This window comes from Phoenix dactylifera, chromosome 1, assembly GCF_051530095.1.
Source record: "Phoenix dactylifera cultivar Ajwa chromosome 1, Ajwa_hap1_PhDact_Kaust_v1.1, whole genome shotgun sequence".
NCBI classification, from domain to species: Eukaryota; Viridiplantae; Streptophyta; class Magnoliopsida; order Arecales; family Arecaceae; genus Phoenix; species Phoenix dactylifera.
Genome location: NC_143190.1, coordinates 53375432 through 53390168, shown reverse-complemented (window position 1 = coordinate 53390168; position 14737 = coordinate 53375432). Strand labels below are relative to the sequence as shown.

Genomic DNA, 14737 nt, shown 5'->3' with positions numbered 1-14737 from the left:
TCTAGAGATAATTAATATTATTCTGTTTTTTTGATTTATGTCCACTTAACTGAATTATTGCCAAACTGTTACAATGCTCTAGTGTCATTCCCAACTAGCTTGATCATTGCCAATGACCATAACCATAGTCCAATTTGTTGACGGACCAAGTTGATATTATATTCTTATCTCATAGTTGATGTTCAAATTGAATTCTCCTAGTCCACTTTGATTAAATTTTTTTTTTTTGGTGCATCGGTAGCTCACACTAGTTTTGTGTGAGCATGGCCAACTAAATCAAAAGACAAAATACTCCATAGCGGTGGAGAAACAGGTATGCACCGAGTCCAAAAAGTTTCTCCAAAATGATGAGCAGTAAAGAAGGCGATCTAGTCAGCAGCTTTGTTCGCTTTCCGAAATACATGTACGGTCTGAAAAACATCGCACTCCTGCAGTAACCGCCAAATGTCTTCGAAAAGTAGATGGTCGAAAGCCCTCAACCTCTCCTATAGAATCCACTCTGATGAAGCTTTCAAAAAGACAGCTCCTGTGGAGCTTTACTAGAGGTTTATCTCGGTGCATGGATTTTATAGCTTTCCTCCCATTGACTTAAAACACTGGTAAGGCAAACCAATTGCAACTTAGAAAAAATAACCAGCTTTATTGCTCAACCGAATTTAAAATATACATACAATAACTAGACGCCCACGCAAATATACCACACTAGAAATTTGGCTAGCATCTACCTGCATTGTATGTATCATCCATCCTCTGCTCAACAATCTGAGTCACTTCATTAGATTTTATCCCTTATGATGGAGGAAAGAAACGGTTAAGGTTGAAGGGAAGAGTATAGAACTCCTCATTCCTGCTATCTCCCTCGAAAGTTCGAAATCTGACCCACCATGGCATGCCTCTATCTCTAGCCGTGTCCTTGAAATCGAGTGTGTTGTCGAGAAACACGGCTACGATCAATGCAACAGTTGGTGGAGATGAGAAGATTGTGTTGATATAGTCATTAAACTGCAACGCAATGCATGGCATTAGATAACAATTTAATCCAGCCAACCTACAGAAAATGTCAGGTTTGTATCAATGCAACAGTTGGCAGAGATGAGAAGATTGTGTGCATATAGTCATTAAATTGCAATGCTTGGCATGACGACATTAGGTAAAAATTTATGTCAAGTTTGTATGTGATTCGAGGGGAAATGAGAGAGAAGAGATGAATACGAACCCATCCAGCCCGAGTGTGGGCAGGACCATGCTGAGCGCTTGCGGTGTAGCGGAAGAAGTACTGGGGGATGGATAGGCCAAGGAAGATAGAGACGCCGGTGATGAAGAGGTTTCGCATGGAGTTCATGTTAGTGAACTGCAAGAAGGATAGCCCTATTGCCGCTGAGAAGACATAACAATTGCATGAGATTACAGACATGTTAAGTTATAACAAAGGACACAAGGAAAATTCTTACACATGTGATGAAGACAAGAGGGATGAGAACATACCAACAAGACCAAAGAGAACGCACTGTACAGCAGCAAAGATTGTGAATGGAATAGAAGCAAACAAAGCTCCAAATTTCCCTGCGACAACAGTTTACCTTCAGAATGTTATCATAAGCTAAAACAATTGCTGAAATGATTTAAACCGTATCGTTTTGCAGGGAGCGTTGCTCACCCAACACAGAGAAAAATATCATGAAACCAGCTGATATTTGAATGACCCTGCGGCTTCCAACTCTTGTCGACCCGAGAAGCCCAACATTCTCCCTGTGTTTTTCTCAAATCATGTTGCAATAGTTGGTACAAATCCCACAAATAAATAGTCTTTCATAAGTGTTGAAGATGATGATGCACTTACACAGAAACAGTGGAGCCAGTCCCGGTGCCAAAAAGCCCATCTAGTAAGATACCGATACCCTGTTTGTTGAGATAAGCAACACCATCCATGTAAATAAATCCAAAGTCTATCCATCATCTCAACAATAGGATTTAGAGTAAATGATTACTCTCACCTGCAATCCAATGCCTCGGCTCAGAACATGAGCAGGAGGTGGTGTTGCACTTGCTAGCCGAGCTGCAGCTTTGTAAGCCCCGGTTGACTACACAAAACAGAAACATATCAACTTAATAGCGCATTAAGCATAGGTACAACAATTTAATCATGAAAAGCCTGAATTGCTTCTGCTGTTTTGCAAATGGCTGTTCACAAGCTCCTTGGCTCTGTACAAGACAACTAAGGAGTACTCTTTAGTGAAGGAGGAAGGGGAGAAAGAGGGTGAAATAAAAAGCACTTCACATGCTGCTCTATTTTGGTTTAGTCTGATAGAAAGTAAACTAGACGTGATCTAAATAAATGGACAAGAATTTAGGAATCCAACATCACTTACCTCAATCAAGGACACTAAAACAGCAGCAATCATCCCAAAACAATGACCAGCATCGAAGCTTGGCGGACCCCATTGCAACGGATACGGGATCTTTATCCTGTAACTCAGCGATACTTGAATTTTTATATGTAGAAGAGATGAAGAATGACCACGGTCGGTAGGGATGAAGGTATTGCGAGTTGACTTACCAAGGAGCGGAGGAGATAAGGTTGGCACGGTCGGTACGGCAGTTGATCTGGGTGTGCAAGGGGCGGTGCCTGTATGCACCACTCACCGTGAGGATGTGAGCATAGACCCATATGATGGTGATTGAAATCAGGAGTGCAAATCTTTCCAGTACTGGCACGCGCTTTGCTTGCAGATGCTTCAGATACTAAAGGGAGGGGGAGAAGTGTTAATATGGCGATGTAAATGCAGAATGGAAGCAGAAGATGGCTTCGAGTTTCTTAACAAAGAGGTGGTGGTGATGGACTGATAGTAATTGGAGTACCTGGGAGAATGCAATGAACAAGATGAGCATAGGAACACCAATCTCCACACATCTCCCAACCTGATGATGCCATGAAGAATGTACCGAGTTAAAGGAGCTTTTGCAGCAATATGCATTGAACTTATGTGTCACAGATTCATATTATTCTTTCTTTCTGCTGTTTCAGTGGAATATAAGGTCTGATAGTTTCATTTCCAAAGCAGGAAGAAATGAAAATGTTTTAATGCATTCTATAGAATCCTTCATGCATCGAAACATTTATAGGAATAGATATCTATAGTTGCTGATTGCAAAGATTACCATCAAATGTGATCTTTACGCAGTTATAAAAATTACAAAAAAAAAAGGGGGGGGGGGGGGGGGGGGGGGGGGGGGGTGGGGGGGAGGGGCAAAGATGCAGAGAACACATTAATTTGTAAAGTTCAATTTAAACATTTAATGATTTAAAGTTTGTAAGATATGTTAAGCATTAATCTTAAAAATACTTATAAGAACATGAAATTCTTAGTAGCTATGCAATTGAATGGAAAGCATTAAAAATTGATCAGATCTACGAATCATTCTAAAAATTTGCTGCATGTGGCAAGCAGTTGTCGCATGAGTAAGCAAATATATGCTTATATTTCAAAAACTATATTTATATGAAAATATAAGTATGGAAAAGTATCGGAACCATATTTATATTACCAAAAGAATAAAAAAGGAAAAAGAAAAAAAATCTTGTCTCTGTTTCTTTATGATTTACAATACAATAAACCTATCAAGCCAGAAGGGTAATGCCATGTCTTCTCTTACACTAGACATAATTGTTTGACTAAGTAAGAACATGATATCTACATGTGTAAGAGAATCGAAACCATCTAAATGTAATATTGCCAAAGTAGAAACCTAGCAAACTAAATGCTAATATTGTGCCTTCAATGACACTAGACATGCTAGTTTGATTTAGTAAGAACATAAGATCTAGGTATGCCCTCTACTCATTGATGCTCATAAGAGGCTAATCATGAAATCAAGCACTTGTGTTTAGCCTATAGTGATGCGACAATGTCTTGCAAACTTCAGAACTTGCATGCCCAGATCTAACGTTTCTTTAGTAAGTTAATTTGCATTTATTATTAATTTTATAAATTATATCTCAAATTTACAAGGAGTGCAGACACCAAACCTAACTAGCCATTGCACACAGAATATAAATAATGGCAACAGCAGTTATACCACGGGGAATCCTCTGTCAAAAAGCCCAAAACCCACCAGCGAGACCACCGGAACCATTCCCAACGGGCTAAAAAACCTGAGCCACACACAAACCCATCAATGAAGCCACATCAAACTATATATAAATTAAACTTGGATTGATGGCTTGCTGCTGCACCAAAAGATTCCAAACCTTCCATGTGGTGGACCCTTTCAAATAGACTACTACCAAAATTCTGATCTGGATGGCATGTAGGATTAGCTGGTCCAAGTAATGATTGACCTGATGGCTCCCATTAACATGGACCATGCTGTGGACCAGGCACAAAAAGAGAACCAAAACTACATCTAATAGCAAAGAAACAGGAAAGCAGAAGCTGCACCTGGAGAAAATACCCCACAACTGGCTGTAGCCAAGAATTATCTGAATGCTAGAAGAGACTATCAAGGCTCCTTGTATGGCTCTCATGGTCTCAAGAAACCTCTGCACACATGCAAACAAAGCAGCATTCAGAACCATCAGTATAACCCAAATGGTTTCTTCTAGGACCGGAACAAGAGGAGGGCATTATTGAGAGTTAAAAGAGTACAACTTAGTATAGTTGAGAGCTAGGTAGCCAGTTCACTGACCTCATGGTCATCTGATATCTGAGTCAGGGATGAATCATGAATTATGGAGATGATCGGGACCACGAATGCATAAGAACCACCGATAACAGTTGGAAGGCGTGTGCCGAATAGGGTTTGCAGCAATGTGTTTATGCCAGTCACAAATAGCAATGTCTGAACCACCCTGACCTTATCATCCTGCATTACCAGTACACCTTGTGTCAAATGAGAACTAATTGCATATGGCACTGATTGAGTCTTTTTGAAAGTGATATTGATCATAACAAAAAGATGTTAAGTCCAATTCGATAAGGGTAGATAGAGGCTAATAAATTATTATTATGACAATAATCATCGAAACTTTCCTACTCTATCATCATGCTATGGCTTTCGAAAAATTCATTTTTTCATTGTTTCAGAATCCAAAGGATGACTCAGATTTTATACAGGTGACGAACATTTCTACCGTGCATCATCATGTTTTGATCTTTAGATATTTGACCACAAATGCCCAGTTCTTAGAAATACAAACTCTAGCATACTATATCAGAAACAAAATTAGAATCGAGCAACATCCATCACCATGCATTCATATGGATACCGATTGCTCAAACAATGGCACTCCTTCTCTTGCTATAAGAAATCTCGACGTAACACAAGGAGACATTTTTAATGAACAGAACAATGCTTCTAATGGCAATCGGTTTTGGCACTATCAAAATCTCAAATGCTCTGCAAACTCGTTAATGAAACAACTTCTGACTTAAAAGTATCCATAATCACATCCTTGTCTTATAAGGATTCACCAAGTTTTTCCTTCTGAAAGATCCTCGATCAAATAAAAAACAAATGGATCAATCAAAAAATCTTATCTAATATATAAAGATCGATCTTTTATTGAATGGAAAAGGACTAATAAAAATCAGTGCTGGTCCATTCCATATGAAAAGAGATAGGAAACATAGAGAAAAGAAATCTCACATCAGTGCCACCCATCAAAGGAACCAACAGAGTGGGGATCATCACCGCCGTTCCCAAAGCCAGTATATAATGCTGAAAGCCCAAAGCAATCGCTTCTCCTACAGCCCAAAACACACCCACAAACAATAATGTACTCAAACTTAGTTTTATATCGATCAGGGAGAAGAACTCGAATGGAAAAATCTGGACTTGACAGACCCCAAGATGGGTTGGAGTCGATGCAGTACTCGAAGCCCTGCAGTTGATCCATGGGCGGATGGCTGATCTCCTCCGGCTTGAAATCCGTCATCTTCTCCTAGACCACCAAAACCACAAGCACCCAAGCCGAAGAACTCAATGAAAACGAGGGAAAAATCGGAACTTTTTTGGTTCTCCCGGGATATCCACCCTGGAACTTTCGTATCTCGACACCAAGATGGAATTTTGGCGAGGGATATACGCAGAAGGAATCAATCGCCAAAAGAGAAAAGAGAGAATTGGGATTAAAGCTGAGGAACTATCGTGAAAAGCTGAGAGGATTGGGATGAGGATGAGGAGGAGGAGGAGGAGGAGGAAAACTTGCCACCCACTCTCCCTCTTTCTCCCTTTATGCTCTCTTTTCCCTCTCTAGCTTTCTCTACCTCCTCCCCCTGGGATTTGGCCCGTTGGTATTTTTAGGACGGAAATGACCTTGGAGGCCGAAGCATTTGAGAGGTTTTAGCTCTTAAAGGATATAAAACAAAAGGAAGGGAGAGGAAAAGTTACCGTTGGGCGTCTCGTTCGTTTCAGGGGGCGAAACAAACTCTGGCATTGTGTCATTTATGGAATCTCATCTGTAGTAAGTTTAGTGTTTGATTTCTACTAAATTCAAAAAAGTTAGAAGAGAGATGGAATTAGTTTTCCATTCAAAAGGATTAGCTTTTGGCTGGGCTTTGCTCCATTCACGTGGGACGCACCTTCAAGTGTGGATGTTATGATTCCAGGTCTGGTACTAATGGGGTTAATTAGATAAGGGCACGAAAAATAAAAGCGGCAGCATGATAGGTGTGATAAGAAAATTTTTTGACCTTTTAAATTAGAAAATTTTGCCTGTAAATTTAAGATTAGCTCCAAGAAGAGATCTAGGTGTTGCATCTAGGTGTCTTGTATCAACCTATTTCGTTGATGTGTATTTTTTAAAATGTATAGAGTCCTGTATAGGGTGATAGAGCACGTATATTGATAATCAGGTAAGTTCAGAAAAACCTAGCTGTAGTTCATGAATGAGTGATAGGAGCATGCTAGTTTCTAGTAGAATCGTTTTTTATTGTGAATCGAGGTTCAAATATTTTTAGAATAAATGGAGAATTATTTACTTTTGTGAATAATAAAGGGTACAAATTTTTTTCTTTTGTTTTATCGTTCACTCCTCGTTGCATGTTAAGTGTTACTTTATTTGATTCAATGATAGGCCAATTCGAGATTTATGGGAAGAGTCGTCATCATACAAGCAAGCTTTTTGTTAATTTTTGATATTGTTCACTAAAGTCACATATAGCAGGATAAGATAAAAAAAAGTTGCCTAACAATGGATTGCTACTTTTATTTGATTATCCTTTAGTGTGTTCACATCATTAATTATTTATATGCTTGCAAATGACCATAAAGGCTACCCCCCCCCCCCCCCCCCCCCCCCCCCCCTTTTTTTTTAAAACAAAAAAAGAAAAAAAAAAAAAGACCATAAACCAACCTAAATCAAATTGTAGCCACTCATCTACTAATCTTGTATGATTTGAATGCAAGAAATATAACTCTCTCTATATCTTTTTTTATTCTTTTTTAAAAAAGTTCAATTGAAACGAATTAGTACATCACAAATAATCCAATTCTTTCATTCTTCACTACTTCCATCACATGACATCATACAGAAAACACATGCCTCTTAGGCTCCCCCAGCTTTGATACATCTCAACTTTTTAAAACACATAAATAAATACTTCCACAGTCTCTAAACCACACTACCTGTTAACTATATTTAACAAATCCTAGAATAGAAAAAGAGACACTCGAACATTAACAATATATGCCTAAAGCACAACAACACCAACAATTAATAACCAATAAATAGTTGACTAGATTTGACTTAACCTAACTATAACTACTCCAAAATAACTGAACCAAAAAATGGACCGACCCAACACAATCTACTCCTCCTGCATCATTTAAATCTATATTTGTTGTGACAAAACCATCTCCAAATTTCTGCTTTCTAATAAATTTGAATAGGTAATAGCTATTACACTTAGTACCGTATGGTCTGCCGAACCTATATTTGAATAGGTATGGGTCGATGCTATTTTTGGAAAATAACGTAAATCGCTCGAAATCGGACGGTTCGGAGCAGAATTGGTGCAAACCGAACCGGTTTTGCACTCTCTTCCTCCTCTTTTAATATCTCAACGGGCTTGAAACATGATCCATGAAACTGGAATGAACTGCGCGGTTTATTCTGTACTGAACCGGTCAGCAAACCTTGTCTTCAAGTAATTCTGTAGTAGAGACACTCTAATTTAGACCTATTGCTATGGATTAGATGGTCATACTATATTATATACCTCTGATATCAGCTGTTATTTTTTGGTAAGCATCCTATGAAATTTACTTTTATGATACTTAACTATGTAATAACTAATGCGGCATTATCTTTTCACAATAATGGTGCAAGGAGGACCCATGTAAAATATCCTTTAAAGCCAAGGGGGGGCTTAAAATATTGCCCAATTCACGAGGTCCCCATGTACCAAGGCCACTTTATACTCTTCTAATTTTGAAAGGCAGCAGCTTTTTCTCGGCGGTTCTACGAAAAAAGATGAGAAGATAGAAAGAGGTGAGTCAGCCTGGAAAAGAAGCCTGGACAGCGGTCGGTGGTCTGAGTCAGCGTCCACGTGCGAAGCAGCCGTGGATCTCCTAACGTCTACCTTCATCTCGGAAAAGTATTAAGCTCACCTAAGAACGCACGAACCCAGCTCGCACCCTGTCACGGCCCAAGAGCCATAGTTCTGTGTGGGCCCCCTTCTGAGAGAGAGAGAGGGGCCTATTGGTGCTGCAGATGTCATAAGTTTCAAAGCGTGGGCTTCTCGCGAATTTTTCCTCTTTTACTTAATTTCTTTCTAATTTCTCTTCTTTTTTTATTTGAAGTTAGAAAAACAACAACAAAAAAAAGAGTAAGAAATTGGCCTTCGCTTTGCTTCACTACAAAGCAAGTTTCTAAGCTTCTTCCATGGAGACTTGACATGGTGCTGACACACATCCAAAGTCAGGGAGTCATGTTTCATAGGCAGCTGGTGCTTACACTGACCACTTTAGAAGACTGCTTCAAATTACGAATCTCATTGCAGGCAAATCAAAGTTCTACTTTGAGCCCTAAATGGTCGCCTAAGTTTGATTAATATTTGCTGACTAATCATGAGAAGAAGTTTAAAAAAGCACTTATAGTTCGAAGAAACACACCTATCATTTTTTTTGATAATTGGGAGCATTAGTCGGACACGATTATTCCAATATCGCACTTCTCTGAATGTTATGAGTAATCCTTGAATAAAATAAAATCGAGGCTAGAAAAATGTTATAGTTTGAAGAAAAATGCCTATCATTTGTTTGATAATAGGGAGAATTAGTCGGACATGATTATTCCAATATCACACTTTTCTGAATGTCATGAGTAATCCTTGAATAAGATAAATTGATGCTAGGAAAATATTTGCCACACTCTAACATGCATCTCCAGTTGTTGTGGTTCTTCTTGATTCGTAAGTATTAGAAAGGCCATCCTCGAGAGATATTATATGTAACTAACATATTTCACGGTCCAGCCAAAATGCACAACATCAGGAATAAAGAGCAAGACTTGATGAAGTTCTCTTGACCATTTTCTAATAATATGTGAAATGCCACTCTTCATGCGACGCATTAGAAGTATATATAGAGCATGAACCCTAATTTGGATATTAAGTCCAATGAAAATCATACCAAAAATAGACCTAATAACAATAAAAAATTTGGCTAAAATTGCATATTGCCTCTAATAAAAAATTAATAGGAAATCCGGCAAAAATCTATGGATTAAATATTTGCTTGTTGAAATCTTTGCCCATGAATTTATTGGCTTCTATGAAGCTTGATATAGTCTAACTAATCATGGTACCTCCACATTGCACCCCATGCTACATCACGAAAAATCTCTTTTTATTATTGCCCCCAAATAAAAAAAATGCAAGGACAGCATTGAAAAGGTGCACACCAAACAAACATGCCCTTGAATTGTGCCAAATAAATAAGGGAAGTGGAAGCCATAGAAGTTGAGTGGTAAGTAGGTTTCTTCTTTGGAGGACCATCTTTCTCATTAAAAAAAAAAAGGAGCAACATGCAAGAAGCGAATTTGAGACAATATGAGAGATCAATTCCTACAAGTTTTCGAACTCCTTTAGCAAACACGATGCTAAGCAAATCATGAATGCTAATCATTTCAGACAGAGCTGGCTCAACCCTTAGACGACTGAGGCAGTCACCTAAGGCCTCGACCCCCAAATGTATTTATTATGATGAGTTTCAAGGTGAGCGTCCCAATGCATTGAGACCCCGAATGCATTTGGGAGCCTCAAATGCTACGTATCTATTAACTATAAATGTATTGAGGCCCCTAAATGCATTTATGTTGGGACATATCTCTTATTTAAAAAAATTTATTATCTCTTTCCTTATTTATGCATATAGGCCCCCAAATGCATTTATGTTGGGCCTTCAAGTTCGCCTTAAGCATCCAAATGCATTGAGCCGCTCCTGATTTCAGGTGTCTTGAATCACACTCTTAAGTGACAATTTCGTGCACAAATAAACCATGTATACCATGAAGGCAAAGTCGTGAAGGATAGCCTCCAGGTACTCGCATAGGTTTTGCAGCTTATGCATGCGATTCATGCTCGCAAACCTCTGCTATTTATAATCATCCTCTTTAAATTATTCTAGGCTTATTTTTATGAAAACAAGTTTCAATAATTAATGTATCATTTTTCATTTACATGCAAGTGACACATGATTGCATGCAACATTCAAAGAAGAGCACAAACGTGGCTAGAAGTCTAAACAATGGTGACGGTTCAAAAGCAATAGAATTTTGTTATTCATCTGAAACAGATTGGTGCAAGGGAAACATGAACTGCAGCATAGTGATAGAAAATTTAGTTCCATGATAATCTAAAGATGGTTTGATCCATGTCTTGGGAACTTCCCTCGTCATTCAAACACTTTATTAATTTCCCCTTCAATAATCGAAGCCAGTTCATGACATACAAGTTACATAGAATTTTGTTTTCTTTTCTTTTCTTTTTCCTGTCGATCATATTTTCTCCCCTCTTTTTCCTGCGAATCCAAAGGGTCTATTGAGTGGGGCCCCCCTCTCCCCATTTACCTCTCACCTCTCGAAGTCTAGTGAAGGTGGGACCTGAAATGAAGGTTTAAACAACTAGGCCAGGTTTGGGGAGTTCCAATCTTATCACCTCGCGGTGCACGCTCTCTTCGCCTATCCTGCCGGATGCATGAGATTTTGCCAAACATGGCCTAAAGAGACGTTCATAATTCTACCATGCTGCGTGAATACACTATTATTTAATCGTATGAATCGTGAGCGTCATCACAAGGTAGGTAGATTAGCATCGTTTTGGATGGAAGGCAGAGAAGGCAAAAGCATTTGGATAGCTGAGGTGTTTCGCATTTTGATTAGAGTACTTTGACCTAATGATGTTTGTAATAAAGGAAAAAGGGCCTACCTCGGAGGATATGATCCAGTGCCCACAAAAGCGGATTCTGGGAAGAGAAGCATGAAAGAAATTTCTGATCATGATAAGGTGAGGTTGGACCTCTTAGACATTCCACGTCCATCGGCTACAAGGTCACAAAAATGATACCTGCACACTACCCAGAGAGATAATAAATAAATACATATATATAATAGAAGAATAACTAATTTTTCAAAAATAGAATGAAAAATAAATTTTAAGTGGAATATATCTAGTTATTGATGGCCATTTTGGTCCAATATCTCATTAATATTATGAAAACATAAGTAACTAGTGTCAAGTACCCAAAAATATCAAGCCCTATTCCAAACTGCAGCAATCAAGTTTTGGGCTTCAGATACTTTCAATTTATGCCTAAACCACTTCAACCGTTTTTATTATAATAACAAATGAATAATTTAAAGAAAAATAGAAAAACTATTTAGCTTAAGCCATTGATCTAATAAAGCCCTTATTAATTATGAAAAATAGCGCAATATTATCCCTTTCAATCTCTTCTATCGTTGTGACATCAACTGGTACTCTAACCCTCCCAATCGCTTGTACAAAATAATAACATCCATAGCATGACAGCTATAAATTTAAAATAAATGGTAGCATATACTTTTATTTTGCATATCGCATAGTACCTATAGCAAAATAGCAGCTCACCTTAAGTTCATAAAATCATCCAACTAATAACATTAAATGTTATTTTAACATTAACATTAAATATTGATATTATTTTAATATTGAAACAAATATCAAATAATTAATGGTTTAATAGGATTGAATCTTTATTTTAACATTAAATGAGGTGAATTTTAGCACATGAGTTGAATCAAACATCGAATAATTCAAGACTTAAAATAGAAATTCAAAAAAATAATTGATTATGAGTATTCACATAGCAGCTATGGGAAAATCTGCTCCTAACCGGAGTAATTAAGTTTCAAACTTCAGTTGAAATTATGGTGCATGCATGCTTCTTTTTTTTTAATTTGGAATCCTTTTGTGCGTACAACCCCCCCCCCCCCCCCCCCCCACACCAAAACAAAAAAAAAAAAAAAACTATTTTTCTTATATATATATATTTTGAGCATACAAATTACTAAACAACTTATTTGAATCTAATTTAGTAAGATCAAATTTTATTCTTTATGTATGCATAGATTTTTTTTTTCCTGAATGGAACATTTTTGTCCTACACATCACTAAAATTTTTTTTTTGCTTGTGCATGCATGCATGAATTTCTATACTACTAGAGCATTCCAATCAAGAAAAGGTGGGGGCGGGACCTCTTGCTTTTCAATTATTTGAGAGATTCTCGACTGACCATTTGCTTAAGGGTTAAGCGTATCTTCACACAGTCGAGTAAAAAAGATTAGTTTGGGCAACCTACATTCTCTAACAACCTCAACATCGGTCTTAGACTTTTGGTCTCGGATCACCTTGGTTATCGATTTGCCTTAATAAGATTGCAGTAAGGGAGAACCTCATAAATTGTATCAAAACATAGCAAAAACCTCAAAAATGTTGGAAATTTAAATATCACCCATCTTTGAAGGAGTCGACCACCAATTACATGAACTCAGCCCATGCTTGAACAAATGGCATTGACCTGTAATGAAATCCGTAAAGCATCTCTTATCTTGAATCAACCAATCAGAGTTCTGACAAGGAGTAACAATAATTGAAAACAAAAGATAAGCATGAAGCGAAAAATAGTAGTTCGAAGCTGTCCCCAAGTTCCATTAGCAGGCGCCCAAAATATGATAAATTGCTAGGTAACATGTAATGGGTTTCTGCTGGTTTTTTTTCTTTTTCTGACTTCTGTTTTAAACAGCATTTGAACCTCTTTCTCGCACTGGTTCCCCTGAATCTTTATTCTCTGCCAATTAACCTGTAAAAGGTTCCTGCTGGCTTTCTTCTTCTTTTTTTTTTTTTTTACGTTTATTTTAAGCAATAGTTCAACTTCTTTTTCCCACTAGTTCCCCTGCATGGTCATGCGCTGCTGATTAACCGGTATGCATCCCCATCTGGTGAATAACCAAATTGAACTGGCCTTCAAAATACATTCCGGGGTTGCCCAAATATCATGCCTTTTTTTCTTATTTTTTGGTACATGAACTATCGTGCTCTCACTCGTGCCGAACGGATGTCTTGAAAAGCTGAGTGTGTTCATTTGGGTCTAAAGAAATAAAGAAAAATGAAGCTTTATAGCTTGTGCGGACATCATATGCTGCAACAGCCATAATTGGCTATGCACCACAAACTACATGCTATATCAGCTTACAAGAATTATTATTATTATACTGGTTGACAGATATAGTTCTTGCAACTTACCAACAGCTTAGTTCATAGGCCTATCCCGCCAACCCAACTTTATCAACATTGTGCCTGGGAAAGATGCAAAACAAGATGAAACATCCGAGCATGGAAAAATTTTCCGAGTACATTCCAAAGTCAACTACCATGGTCCAGCCAGAAGGTTCTCTCCTGTAAAAAGAGTTTTAGTACTGCCTCAATAAGCTATGCTTAAGTAATGCTCGCATATATTTTAGAAATGAAGAATATTGAAACTGGAGAGAGCAACTGAGCTGTACAAGATGACTTCATCTCAGTTGGATACCATTTTCATTAGCAAGGTATCAAAGTGACACTTTCTATAATGATACAGAACTGTCTGAATGAATAAAACTTAACTGAAGATCTCCATGAAATTCAAGCAGGTCACGATCGTTTGTCAAACTTTCTCTCACTCGATCTTTTTTCTTCAGCTTCTCTCCTCTTTTGTTGCCTGCAATTTATGATATGATAGCTTTCTTTTAGATGAAAAGAAAATTATCTAGAAGAGCAACATTCCCAGTTGCAATATTAAAACAACATGATGATTATAATTGTTCACAGCAAATTGCCTGTATTATTAAATGGTATGCAGAAAAGGTCCGTCAATCCTATAAGAACCTACAATCTTTTCTTTTTCAATATATAGGATCTAATCCATTCTGGGGCAAACAACCTGATATTACATTTTACTTACTGATGTCGGTGGATATTATGACCAAGGTACAAGAAGCCCATGACCCTAGTCAGAGCCTAAAGTGCAACCAAAATCTAGATGGTGAAACGTTAGAAATATTTCATCAATTCATTGAGTACTTTACACTTGCTGAGTGCAAAAAAGATTCTAAGAAGGGACACTAACACACACATGGTAGATCAGTTATAAATAAAATGTAATAACCGCAGTTACTGAATACCATTACTCATAACGGTGAAGTTCTCCATTGACATG

At 37.8% G+C, this 14737-nt stretch overlaps 2 protein-coding genes across 9 annotated transcripts in view; both read right to left on the bottom strand.

Annotated features, from left to right (window-relative positions):
- Positions 1-620: 620 nt before the first annotated feature.
- LOC103706866 (nucleobase-ascorbate transporter 2-like) lies at positions 621-13925 on the bottom strand. 4 transcript variants are annotated; one of them, XM_088706199.2, is made up of 14 exons: positions 13786-13925; positions 11430-13060; positions 4687-4863; positions 4440-4540; positions 4078-4153; positions 2860-2919; positions 2558-2742; positions 2370-2466; positions 1995-2081; positions 1841-1899; positions 1658-1749; positions 1486-1563; positions 1217-1377; positions 621-1002 (listed from the first exon to the last, which is right to left on the bottom strand). In XM_088706199.2, exons 2-14 carry the CDS (start codon positions 11499-11501, stop codon positions 790-792), a joined length of 1458 nt encoding a protein of 485 aa, XP_088562325.1. In that variant the 5' UTR covers positions 11502-13060; positions 13786-13925; the 3' UTR covers positions 621-789. The 4 variants fall into 4 exon arrangements, with proteins under 4 accessions (XP_088562325.1, XP_026660370.3, XP_008789343.3 ...); XM_026804569.4 differs by having other exon boundaries at positions 11430-11574; positions 13786-13908; XM_008791121.6 differs by lacking the exons at positions 11430-13060; positions 13786-13925 and adding exons at positions 5647-5744; positions 5845-6223.
- LOC103706867 (transcriptional regulator family protein) overlaps positions 13374-14737 on the bottom strand; it is a 22519-nt gene continuing 21155 nt past the window's right edge. For 4 of the 5 annotated variants that reach the window (XR_001879433.5, XR_015970094.2, XM_008791122.6 and 1 more), the window contains exons 8-9: positions 14146-14239; positions 13374-13938 (exon numbers count right to left, since the gene is read on the bottom strand). Coding sequence is in view for 2 of the 5 variants with exons in the window: in XM_008791122.6 (XP_008789344.5) it covers positions 14173-14239 (67 nt within the window). In the remaining 3 variants the exon portion in view is untranslated. The remainder of the gene's footprint in view (positions 13939-14145; positions 14240-14737) is intronic. The other variant, XR_016396533.1, reaches the window with a different exon arrangement.

What these genes read in the sequence shown, in the direction of transcription:
- LOC103706866 (XM_008791121.6), bottom strand. Translation starts at nt 5,935, where the DNA reads ATGACGGATTTCAAGCCGGAGGAGATCAGCCATCCGCCCATGGATCAA. An exon ending in GCCGAGGCATTGGATTGCAG is followed by an intron (nt 1,900 to 1,994) that starts GTGAGAGTAATC and finishes CTCAACAAACAG; the next exon opens with GGTATCGGTATCTTACTAGA. An exon ending in CGTTCTCTTTGGTCTTGTTG is followed by an intron (nt 1,378 to 1,485) that starts GTATGTTCTCAT and finishes ATGTCTTCTCAG; the next exon opens with CGGCAATAGGGCTATCCTTC.